General features: G+C 51.2%; 1 protein-coding gene across 5 annotated transcripts in view; it reads left to right on the plus strand.

Annotated features, from left to right (window-relative positions):
- The first annotated feature begins 8,115 nt into the window (after positions 1-8,115).
- Positions 8,116-12,561, plus strand: part of CAPN12 (calpain 12) — an 11,010-nt gene continuing 6,564 nt past the window's right edge. For 2 of the 5 annotated variants that reach the window (XM_008573941.1, XM_008573942.1), the window contains exons 1-10: positions 8,116-8,420; positions 8,590-8,708; positions 8,909-9,042; positions 9,803-10,013; positions 10,760-10,834; positions 10,909-10,994; positions 11,065-11,139; positions 11,698-11,861; positions 11,948-12,180; positions 12,438-12,449. In XM_008573941.1, the coding sequence (XP_008572163.1) occupies positions 8,225-8,420; positions 8,590-8,708; positions 8,909-9,042; positions 9,803-10,013; positions 10,760-10,834; positions 10,909-10,994; positions 11,065-11,139; positions 11,698-11,861; positions 11,948-12,180; positions 12,438-12,449 (1,305 nt within the window). In that variant the 5' untranslated portion in view covers positions 8,116-8,224. The remainder of the gene's footprint in view (positions 8,421-8,589; positions 8,709-8,908; positions 9,043-9,802; positions 10,014-10,759; positions 10,835-10,908; positions 10,995-11,064; positions 11,140-11,697; positions 11,862-11,947; positions 12,181-12,437; positions 12,450-12,561) is intronic. The other 3 variants (XM_008573943.1, XM_008573945.1, XM_008573946.1) reach the window with 2 other exon arrangements.

The following is a 12,561-nucleotide window of genomic DNA, read 5'->3' on the forward strand; positions in this document are numbered from 1 at the left end:
AAAAAAAAAAAAAAGAACTGGATTCTCATTTGTGCATTTAGTGGTTTGTTAATTAGCATAGTAGGTGTTAAAAACAGTTCTTATTGGTGAAATTGGCAGCATGCAATGTTGGCTAAAATATTTTAGATACTTCCCACCCTTGTTTGAACAGCGTATAATAATCTAATAAACTTTCATCATTCACCTTCAGGAATTGTGCCCAAGGCATGAGCTCAGGTGATCCTGTGTCCACCCAATAGTTCCAGAGGGATTCTGGTTGCCTGGTGCTAACTGAATACGGTCCTCAAAGCTATCTATGGTCAAGTTCACTGCAAATGAACCTTTCATGAAAGGTGCTTTCAGAGCACCTAGGAGGCTAGCCTGCTGGAACCTCATCAAACTTACAGAGCAGCGTATGTGGCTCTGTTTGGGCCTAACTGCGTCTCAGGGACTCTTTTATCTCTAGCTGGTCTAGGCAGCTCCGGTCTCCACTCTGCTGCCTTCTGAGTGGGCTTCATTTTCAATCACACTCACCTTTTATTATTTTTTTTCCAGTAAGGGGATCGCAACCCTCGGCACGGTGTGGTCTGCACCACGCGCAGCCAGTGAGTGCAACAGCCATCCCTATATAGGATCCGAACCCGCGGCCCCGGCGCTACCAGTGCCGCACTCTCCTGAGGGAGCCACGGGGCCGGCCCAAGCACACTCACCTCTTGATGCAAATGGACTTAGGCCGATTTAGTCAGGTTCAAGTGTCAGCTCTTTTTGGTAGTTATCAGTAGCTGCCAAGAATTGGAGATAGGCCTTTCCCCACTAGGTCATCTGTTCCAATGAAGGCTCTCTAAAGGAATTCTGACACATCTGGGTATTTAAGAAGCTAGCATTGCTCTGAAAACTGGTAAATAAAGGGAAAGAATCAAGGATTTCTCTCACCCTTTATGAACTGCACCTCAGGGCAACAAAACAGTACTAAGGGAAGAGTCCCTTTGTATAATATTCCAGCTAAGATATGAAGACAAAACAATAGAATTAGGATGTTACCATTTTTGCAGTCTCCATTTGCATCAGTGGATGTAGGCGCTGAGTACCTGCTGCCAACATCACAAATGCAGAGACGAGGTATAGCACATGCCTCCTCCTGGTAGGAAAAACAAACACCTTCTAGGAAGTCGCCTTACTGAAAAATTGAGCCTGCAACCAATAAAGCATCTAGAACTAATGCCCAGGTCACAGGGATTATAGGAGACAGATATGTGTCAAATGCCACCAGGGGAGCACCAGCCAGATCCAGACTGTAGGAAACTATCCAGGATAGATGACCCTGGGCTTCAGCAAACAAAAATTGTAAGGGTGGGGGAAAAAAAGCTGAAAGAAGAAATCTTTAGATTAAAAGAGATTTAAGAGACATGTCAATAAATTGCAGTTAATCCACCTTATTTGGGTTATGATTCAAGCAAATAATTCACTAACAATTTTATGACATTTATGAGACCATTGGAAATGTGGGAACTTGGTGATATTAAGGAATTATTGTTAATGTCTTAGGTGTGATTGCTATTCAGGTTACAGTCTTCTTCTTTTTTTTTTTTTCTTTTTTTAAGGATGACCGGTAAGGGGATCTCAACCCTTGTCTTGGTGTCAGCACCACGCTCAGCCAGTGAGCAAACCGGCCATCCCTATATGGGATCCGAACCCGCGGCCTTGGTGTTATCAGCACCGCACTCTCCCGAGTGAGCCACGGGCCGGCCCAGGTTACAGTCTTCTTTAAGAGTTTTTATCTTTTAGAGAAATATATTGAAATATTTACTGAGGGAATGAAATGATGTCTGGGATCTGCTTCAGAATTATATGGGGGGTGGGTGTAAGTGATGTTGGATTGGCCATGAGTGAACCACTGTTGAAGTAGGTGATGGGGATGTGGGGGCTCATTACACCATTTTGTCTACTTTTGTTTATGTTTTAAATTGTCCATAACAAAAGTGCTCTTTAAAGAATGGTTTCGCACGCTGGGTAGTCTTCTGTGACATGCTCTTTCACTCGGCTTTCTGTTTCTAAGATTCATCCATGTTTGCAGCTGCAGTTCATTTAATGTTCACTTCTGCGTAGTCTCCCGTGCGTGAGTGTAGCACACGTGCTCATTTTGGTGACAGTAGGTATTTGAGTTGTTTTTAGTTTTTTGCTACTACACACTGTGCTTCTATAAACACTCTTGCACGTGTCTCCTAGGACACATGTATATGCATTTCTTTAGAATATTGTAGTGGATTGAATTGTGTCCCCCCAAAACTCCCTGAAGCTTGGGTTGTGTCCCCCAAGTTTTATGTATTAGAAACTTAGCCCCCACTGTGACTGTTAAGAGGGTGGGAAACTATTATAGTAACTGAAAGGTGGAGCCTTGAAGAGGAGATTGGATTGTAGGACCGTGCAGTAGTGAGTGGATTAAGAATGGTGGTCAGGGGGTGGTTCTGAGGGCTTTTGTTTTTTTTTCTCATTAATCCACTCATTTATGCATCCAACGGTTACTGATGCCTACATTTAGCCTGCACACAGTATCTGTAAATGTATTTCGATTAGCAAAAGAATGATTTTTCCATCTCACCTTAATTTCTACAAGATCAGTATGTTAATACGATTAGGGTGCAATTCCCAACTCTGACCCCAGCTGAGACCACACAGGGTGGGCCCGGCTCCTCTTACGAAGGAGGGTCCCAAGGTGCTGCCTCATCTGCTCATGCCTCATCTGCTCACACCTCCCTGCAGCGACTCCTGTGATTCCTTTGGGAACTTTTTTTTTAATTGCTGTATTTATTTTATTTTTAAAATTTTTTATTGAATCAAAATTGATTATACATATTTTGGGGGTTCAACGTTGAGATATGTTGATCAAATCAATATTACTAGCATATATATTGTTACAAATCGAACTTATTCTTTATGCCCCTTGTCCAATCTCTCCCCATCCCCTTCTCCTTTCACCCTCCCCCCTCTAATTACCCTAGATCTCTTCTCTCCTTCTGAAAGAATAATGGTTACTCTGTTGATTTGTTGCCTAGATGATCTGTCCAATGCTGAGAGGTGGGATCAGGTCCCCCACTATTATTGTAGAGCAGATGCTTCTTCTGTCACTCTGGAATGGGCTTTGCGGAGAGACATCCTCTTCTTTACTTGGGTCTCTGCTGGTGACTCTCTTTGTGTCAGTGCACTCCAGTGGCTGGCGGACCATCTGTGTGGTGGTTGTGGTGTCTAGTCACTTTCACAGCAGCCATGGTTATTGTGGTGGCTGCAGTGGGCTACCCACATGGAGGTGATGTTTTTGACATGCTCCCTCGTGCTGGCAGTGTGCCTGGTTGTGGGAGGGGTGTGTGGTCCCTGGCTCCATGCTGAGGGCTTTAAAAGAAGAGGAGAGTCTGTCTGTCTTGCTCTCTCTCTGCTCTCTCTGCTTCCACCATCTTGCAATGTGAGATCCCTGGGTCTGTCACCACCACCAGTTGGACTTTGGACTTCCCAGCCTTAGAAACTGTAAGCAATAAATTTCATTTTCCTTTATAATTACCCAGTTCTGTGTATTTAAGCAACACAAAACGGACTAATACAGACATATACACCTGGGAGTGGAATTGCTGGGTCATAGGATGGGCATTTGCTAAGTAATGCCAAATTGTCTACTAAAGAATTTTTACCAAACTACACCTTTCCATTGGTGTTTTGTTGCTCCACATCTCTACCAACACTTAGTATTTTCAGATTTCTTAAGTTTCTTCCTGATCTAGTAGGTATAATGGTATTTTATATGGTCTTAATTAGCATTTCCCTGGGGTCAAGCATGTTTCCATATGCTTATTGTACGTTGATTCTGGGATTGTTTATTCATGTATTTTGCCCATTTTTCTATCAGGTCAACTGTTGTTTATTTATAGGAGCTCTTTATACATTCTGAATATTAATCCTTTGAGAGGCAATACAGTATAATTGGTAAGCCAGACCAGCTGGATTCAAATCCTGATTCTGCCACTGTGAGAGCATGGGCAAAGCATCATACTTCTGTGCCTCACTTTCCTCACCTGTAAAATGGGAGTTACTGTAAACCTAACCTCTCAAGCTCAGGTGAGGATTAAATGAGATCATATCTGTGAAGTGCTTAGAATAGTACTTGGTGCATGGTAGCTCAGTGAGCACTTTATTGAGAGTAAACATTTGCTATTATATGTGTAACAAACATCTCCTCTGTGGTGGGTCTTTTAATTTTCATGATGTTTTACACAGATTTTTTTTTAATAATTCGAATGCCGTCTTAATTCGGTGAATCGGAACACAATACACTTTCTGTAGTGGATTCAATTATGTACCCCCCAATTCCCTGAAGCTTGAATTTTTTCTGTTAGGTCCAGTGAGATGGAGAAAAGGTAGAGAGAGAGACACGAGCCAAGCACTATTTCAGCCAAGAGGCTTTATTCCACCAAGGTGGAGGGGAGACTGAGTCAGATCAGTTCTCCTGAACAAAGGAAAGCAGGGGTTTGTAAACCTTTGAGGGTTCTCTGGCAGAGTAATGGGCAATTTCGAAATCACTGTATACAAGGTGACACAGCCCTTGTGGTCTGCTAACACCTGGTCAGTGAGGGCATCGGCTTCTAATTAGTGTCGTTACTATATCAGTGCAAAGCACTCCAGCCTGAAGCCAGCTCCTGCAACCCACAAGACGTTCCTTTGATGATAACGATCACGTTTATCCCTTCCCAGGAGAGGAATTTTGCTGCTCAGTTCCAGGAGCAGAAAAGGGAAAGACGAGGGGGAGAAGGGGGGAAAGTTGCTTAACCTGGCTGTGCTGATGTTAAGCTAGCCGTGAGGCCTAATAGTATCCCCCAAGTTTTATGTATTAGAAACTTAGCCCCCACTGTGACTGTTAAGAGGGTGGGAAATCCTATTATGATTATTGAAAGGTGGAGCCTTGAAGAGGTGATTGGATTGTAGGACCCGTGCAGTAGTGAATGGATTAAAAATGGTGGTCAGGGGCCTGCTTCTGAGGGCTTTAAAAGAAGAGGAGAGTCTGTCTCTCTCTGCTTTTTCTGCTTCCGCCATCTCACAATGTGAGACCCCTGGGTCACTGTTGCAACTACCAGATGGACTTTGGACTTCCCAGCCTCAGACACTAAGCAATAAATTTTGTTTTCTTTATAAATCACCCAGTTCCAAGTATTTTGTTATAAGCAACAGAAACAGACTAATACACTTTCCAATTAGGTAAGGAGGCGGGGCTGGAGTAAACAAACGGGGGCAAACTGGCAACAGATGCCCTGACTCCATGCATGTGTCGGCAGCGACAGGGGTGGATGTTCCAGACGTTCAGGCGGATGCATCTCTGTAGAAATTACGCTAATTATATTGGGAAGATTTTTTCTGGTTGCTAGTGAGAAAAATAAAATAAAATAAAAATAAAAACGGGGAAAGAGAGAGGAGCAGAATCTATTGGCTCCTTTAATGTTTCAAGCACATCTGGATTCAGAGGTTCTGTGCTCCTGAGAATCTCCTCTCTCTCCCGTTGCTTGGCTCTTCGTTGTCCTCATTCTCAGGCAGAGTGTCCCCACAAGGTGGCCAAAATAGATGCCAGTCACTCTGGGTTTATAATCTGCCACCTCAGTGGCCCCAGGGAAAGAGAATGCCCCTTGCAACGACTCCAGCAAAAGGCCTGCGGGGAGCCTCACCTGCTCTGAACAAGTGGGTGCGGCCAGGGTGTGGCCAGGGCCGCTCAGATCGCTGATCTGGGTCAAATACCCTCCCCTGGGGCTGGTGGGAGGGGCCAGGCCTACCAAAGGCACAGGGCTTCAAAAGAAGGGACCGGTGGATCCCCAAAACACAATGGATGCACCTACAAGGAGAGGTAGGGGATGCTGGGCTCGGAAAAGCAGCAGACATCCTCTACGCTGCCATCGGTGCGGTGCTTTTATGCTGGCTGGGATATTTGGGACCCTGGATGTAATGCGGGGAGTGATGAGAGAACCCTTGCCTGTGGGGTGGGAGGTGAACAGAACCCCGAATGGGCCGGCCTGCAGGGAGCCAGGATGGCCCTTCAGTGAAGGGCGTAAGGCCGGAGACAAATGGCTGGACCATGGGACAGGCAGTTTTCACAGGGTAGGTGATTCCTGGTCACTGCAAGATGTCACTCAGGTTTTATTAAATACTTTGTCCTATTGTTTGTGGTACTTATGGGCAAATAAAGAGGAAAGGGCTGTGACCTTGCGGGGTGGGAATATGGAGAACAGACAGTGAGATGGCAGAGGTGACTGTGGAAAGAGCAGAACCAGCCTCCCAGAGCCAGAGATGCATGCCCGTGGATGGAACCCCAGGACTTACTCCTAACATCTAACATTTGTTGAGCACCTACACTGTGTCAGCCACTTCTCTGAACACATCCCACGTATTAACTCATTCGCTTCTCACAACTCTCCAAGGGAAGTCCTATTATCACCCCCATTGTAGAGATGAAAAAACAGGCACAGAGAGGTTAAGTGATTTGCCCAAAGACACACAGTTGTGAGTGGCAGAGCTGGGGTCTGACCCCAGGCCCTCTCCTCCTCATCCTGGCACCTGCTGTAACCACTGTCATATGCCTCGCTTGAGGGTGAGGGTGGTCTTGGCATTTCTGCAGGAGGAAAGCCTGTTTTATAACCCCTCTTTGGTGGCCATGCAGCCAGGGGGCTTGGACAATATCTATTGACTCACTTGGAGGAAGGATGCCAGAAGGTTTGAGGGCCATCTGAGCACCAGTGAGGTGACAAGGCTCTGCTAGGTGACTCAGGAGACCTCGCTGGGAATGAAGGCTCTACTGGAACAAATACTGGTGAGTTTCTGTCTCTCTGAACCTATTTCTCTCATTTCTTGCAATGGCTCCAGAGTCCTTTTGGAGAAATAGTGCTCCCTGCGACCCTGACCCGAGTGTGGACAGAACAGAGCAATCATGGTCACAGGCGGGCCCCTGACTCCCAGCACAGCACAGGAAGGTACAGGGCTGCGCCTCCATGGTCAGCCGTGCCTGGGGCAACCAGGCTACAGTCTACCTTGTTGGGGAGGGAGGAGACGGGTCCTGAGGGTTTAGGGAGAGTGAGCTGGAGGGCAGCTTAGGGTCCCAAGGCGGGCAACTGAGGAGCCTTGTGTGTGTTAGAAGAACAGGGAGAAATATGGAGAGGGATAGTGAGGCAAAAACAAGACAGACAGCCAGGCACAGCAAGAAACAGAGACACCCAGAAAGAAATACAAAGACAGAGAGGGATGGAGACACAGGCAGATATGGACAGAAACAAATGAACACCGGGAAAGACAGAAAGAGATGAGAGATGGAGAGGGGAGACAGTGAGGCTGAGATGGGGAAGGGAGAGAGGACGGCAGAGAGAGAGGAAGGCCATCAGGTGGAGAGAGACACACACAGAGGCAAACAGACCTCTCTGCCCCGCTCAGCCCCTTGGAGACGAGCAGGCAGAAACACCCCGCACTGACCTCCTTCTTGGCACTGGCACAGCGCGGCCGGTCCTCCCTCAGCTCTGCCCACCTTCCCTCCTGCTGCCGGCCAAGCCCATTAAGCTGCCACCCTGGCCACAACTGAAGGCCCCACGCCCCAGGGAGGAAACCACTGAAGAAGCGTCCCTGCTCCCTGGCACTCCAAACCATCAATTAATATTAACGAGGGAAGGCTCCTCACTGCCTAAAGACCCCCATCAGGGCTCAGATGGGGGTGAGGCCCCGCCCCTGTGACTCAGGAGGTTAAAGAGCTCGGGGCCAGCCTGCAAGCCCGGGGTGTTCAGATGGCGTGCGGAAGCAGAAGGGTCACCATCCAGCTGGTGGATGAGGAGGCAGGGGCTGGAGCCAGAGGCCTGCAGCCCTTTCGGGGTCAGAGATATGAGGCAATCCGGGCAGCCTGCCTGGATTCTGGGATCCTGTTCCAAGACCCTTACTTCCCTGCTGGCCCTGATGCCCTTGGCTATGACCAGCTGGGGCCAGACTCGGAGAAAGCCAAGGGAGTGCAATGGATGAGACCCCATGTAAAATTGGGGCTGGGGGCTGGACTCCTGGGTCTGGGGGAGGAGGGGCTGGGGGCTGGACTCCTGGGTCTGAGGCAGGAGGGGCTGGGGCCTGGACTCCTGGGTCTGGGGGAGGAGGAGGCTACTGGGGACTGGCTCAGAGTAGGCTCAGCCACCCGGAGTTCTGGGAGGCCCAGGGAAGCCACACACCTGCCCACAGGCTTCACAGGCCTTTCATGAGGTTGGAGGCCCTTGTTACTCTGGAGCGATGGAGGACAAGAAGGGACCCAGGCATCTGCCCTCCCAGTCGCTCCTTCCCTCCCTCTCCTGGGCTGAGGCCTGGACTCCCCATCCCCCCCCAGGAGTTTTGTGCTGAGCCGCAGTTCATCTGTGAAGACATGAGCCGCACGGACGTGTGTCAGGGGAAACTGGGTGAGACCCCTGAGTCCATCTGGAGCCTCCAGCTTCAGCAAGTTGCAACTGGGACCTGACAGCCTCGTCCTGAGGCTCTCCCTTCCCCACCCCTCCCCCTTGGTCTCCCCTCTCCCTGTGCCTCAGTCTCCTCTTTCCACCCTCACCTAGTCTTAGCCTTTCTTCCCAGGTAACTGCTGGTTTCTTGCGGCTGCTGCCTCCCTTACTCTGTACCCCCGACTCTTGTGCCGGGTGGTCCCCCCTGGACAGGGCTTTCGAGACGGCTATGCAGGTGTCTTCCATTTCCAGGTATAGCTCAGTTCCTCTGCCTGTGCCTCAGTTTCCCCCATGGTGACATGGTGATATGGATTTCACAGTTGATACTGTCCCCTAGGGGCTGTAATTTTTGGACTCTGGGACTGGCACAGCAGAGCCGGGGTCAGACGTTAGGGCCCAGGCAAGGTTGGAGGTTGGAAGTCAAGCCCAGGCCCTGTCCCTTCTCTCGCCAGCTCTGGCAGTTTGGCTGCTGGGTGGATGTCGTGGTGGATGACAGACTGCCCGTGCGTGAGGGGAAGCTGATGTTCGTGCGCTCAGATCAGCGGAATGAGTTCTGGGCTCCACTCCTGGAAAAGGCCTACGCAAAGTAAGGACCCCAACCCCTCCCTTAGCTGCAACCCCAAATCCCAGCAGCAGGCTTCAAGCCACATGGGACCACCAGAGTCCCCCAACCTTTGGGATCTTCCAGAAATTCCACAAAGGATCCCAAAAAAGTCACAGCCCGAGAACTTTAATATCATAACATCCCCTGGGGCCTTCCAAATCTCAAACACCTCCTCCATCGACATTTCACACAAAAGATCTCTGGAGACTCACCAGTCAGTCACCCATAATTTCTAAGGATCCTGAAATCTCATCTGTCAGGCCCTGGATTCACCAAATGTAAGATTTATCCCTTCAGGTGACCTGTGATCTCAGACAGCCTCTCCTGGTTCATTGAGAAATCCAAAGCATGCCCAAAATACTGGGTGTAATCCCTGGGGCCCTCAGATCTTTGCCTTTCTCCATCCTGAGGCTCTGAAATCCCTGACAAGTCCCCATCGGGATTACCCCCAAAGCAGACATCTCCCAGAGACTCAAAGTTTTAGACACCGTGCCAGGACTCCCAGAATTCTGACACAGCTCTCCCAGGACCCCCAAACCTCACAGACCCATTGGCCCCAGGGATCATAGGCCCAATTTCCAAAGGCTTCCTGGGTGTGCCATAGTCACCCACTGCAAAAACCTGAAAATTTTGGGGATAGCCCCTGGGGATCGCACACCCTGGGATAGAGGCCCCCAGATCCCAGGGGGATGCCTGAGATGCTCACGCGTGCCTCGCCCCCCACCCGGATCTGCTCCCACAGGCTCCACGGCTCCTATGAGGTGATGCGAGGTGGCCACATGAACGAGGCTTTCGTGGACTTCACAGGTGGTGTGGGCGAGGTGCTCTATCTGAGACAAAACACCCTAGGCCTCTTCTCTGCCCTGCGCCATGCCCTGGCCAAGGAGTCTCTTGTGGGTGCCACTGCCCTGGTGAGAGAGGTGGACTCCCATGCGGACCCCCACCAGGATACGGTCAGAGCTGGGGGCAGGGGCTGCTTCCTGTGTCCTTCTCTTCTCACCTTCTGCTGTTGGCTTATTCTCTCTCACAAATCAAACCAGAGTAAGTCAAAAGGACGTCTGTGTGTGCTCACAGGCAAGCTTCAGGCACAGCTGGATCCAGGTGCTCAGAGGATGAGGCAACTGTGTTTTTCTATTCCAGTTCTGTGTTAGCTTCCCTCTCAGACAGGCTTTCCCCTCATGGGCATAAAAGGGTCCCCCCTCAAAAAAACCAAAAGGGTCCCCCATAACTGCAGATATCTCCCACCACCCCAGAGGTTTAAAAAAAAAGTGCCTCTTTCTGAGAATTTCAACACAAGTCCCGGATTGATTGTCATGGGTTTAGCTTGGGTTGTGTGTCATCCGTGACCCCATCACACATTCATTCATTCATTGAGTTGGTCTAACTCATTCACTCATTCATTCACTTACTCGGTTACTGATTCTCTTTTTTGTGTCTGTCTCTCTGTCTGTTCTGTATCTCTCGTTGTTTCTGTGTCTCTCTCTCCTCTTTCCATCTGGTTTTGTTTGTTTCCATCCCCCTCTGTCTCCTTCCTCTCTTGCCTTCACCCACCAACCCCGGCACCCTCTCTGAGCCCTGTGCCACTCAGCTCAGTGCTCTCATGGGCTCCTGCTTTGGTGGTGGGAGATTGGGGGTCAGGGAGAAGCAGCACCCCTCCCATCCCCCGCCTCGGCCTCATCAAGGCCTGTCCTTGACCCAGAGTGACCGGGGCGAGTACCGTACAGAAGACGGGCTGGTGAAGGGACATGCATATTCAGTCACAGGCACGCACAAGGTGACTATCCCACATGGTGGGTGGGCCGGCAGGGGGTGTCCAGGTGCCACCCCCACTGACAATGCTGCCCTCAGGTGTCCCTGGGCTTCGCCAAGTTGCGGCTGCTGAGGCTGCGGAACCCGTGGGGCCGCGTGGAGTGGACCGGGGCCTGGAGTGACAGGTGGGATGGGTCTGGGGCAGCTGGGGGGCCCAACTCCACCTGCCCGCCCCTCACACCCCAGTCTCTCCAGCTGTCCACGCTGGGACGCACTCCCCCCCGATCGGCGAGAGGCTCTGCTGGTGAAAAAGGAGGATGGTGAATTCTGGTGAGTTCTTCGGGCCCAGCTCTAGGAGGGACGAGTCCTGCGTGCAAGGACATGAGAAAAGTTCATGGGGCTGCGTCCTAATGGGGAGAAACTGTCCATATTGGTGGTAATATTAGGGGAATTTGGAGGCATAGTAATCTTTGGAGGTTGTAAGGGGATGGGGCAGGATTTAGGTTAATCAAGGGACACTTGGTGACATTTGGGGCACTTGAAATTTGGCAGCGTTGAGGAGCTGAAGGATACTTGCTGATAATTGAGAGTCTCAAGGTCTTGATATTTGGGGATTGAAGGCAATTTGATGATACTTTGGGGGGAGTTTGTAAATCTTGGCAATTTGTGGGGCCATTTCTGAGGATTTGGAGAAATTCGGGGGAACTCGAGGGCTCAGTGATTTGGGAGTTATTATTGGAGACTGAAGGGTACTTGGCATGTTGAAGAAATTTAGGAGGTCTTTGCGATGCAGGGTCACCTCTTGGGTCTGGAGCTATGTGGAGGCCTGGCCTGGGGGCCCTGGTGAGGCAGGGACCGGGCAGGGGCTGACTGCTGCCCGCTCTGCAGGATGGAGCTGCAGGATTTCCTCCACCACTTCGACACCGTCCAGATCTGCTCACTGAGCCCAGAGGTGCTGGGTCCCAGCCCGGCGGGAGGCGGCTGGCACATCCACACCTTCCAAGGCCGCTGGGTGCGCGGCTTCAACTCTGGTGGGAGCCAGCCGAGTGCTGGTGAGGCCTGGGAGGGCCCTGAGAGGCAAGCTGGGGGGAGGGGGCTGTGGCACACTGGGGAGCCCCATTTCTTTCTCCTCTGTTAGACACCTTCTGGACCAATCCCCAGTTCCGGCTGACGCTGCTGGAGCCTGATGAGGAGGAGGATGAGGATGAGGAGGGGCCTTGGGGGGGCTGGGGGGCAGCAGGGGCTCGGGGCCCTGCACAGGGGGGCCGCACCCCCAAGTGCACGGTCCTCCTGTCACTCATCCAACGCAACCGGCGGCACCTGAGGGCCAAGGGCCTCACTTACCTCACCGTGGGCTTCCACGTGTTCCGGGTGAGACCGTGGGACAGCTGAGGCATGAGGGAACAGGGAGTCATGGAACGGTGGGGCCAGTGGGGGATCGGATGGGGTGAGGAGGGCTGGCGTCAGAAGGGCAGGAGGGGAGAGAGCGGGCGGAGAAGGGGCAGAGGGCACAGATGGGGGAGGAAGGGCTAGGGAGGGGTCAGAGAGGTGAGGAGGGGACAGGGAGGGGACTCTGAGGGTGGTCACCTCCTCCCTGCCCTGACTCCCCTCGCCCTTCCTTCTCACAGATTCCAGAGGAGGTGAGTCAGAGGGGGCCCCAGGCCCCGTCCCTCAACCAGCCCCAGGGTCATCCAGCAGCTTGGTCGACCTGCGCTGTGGAGGGGGCAGCGCCGGGATCCGGGCGGTGGGGGG

The sequence above is a fragment of the Galeopterus variegatus genome, unplaced genomic scaffold, assembly GCF_000696425.1.
Source record: "Galeopterus variegatus unplaced genomic scaffold, G_variegatus-3.0.2 Scaffold973, whole genome shotgun sequence".
Classification (NCBI taxonomy): domain Eukaryota; kingdom Metazoa; phylum Chordata; class Mammalia; order Dermoptera; family Cynocephalidae; genus Galeopterus; species Galeopterus variegatus.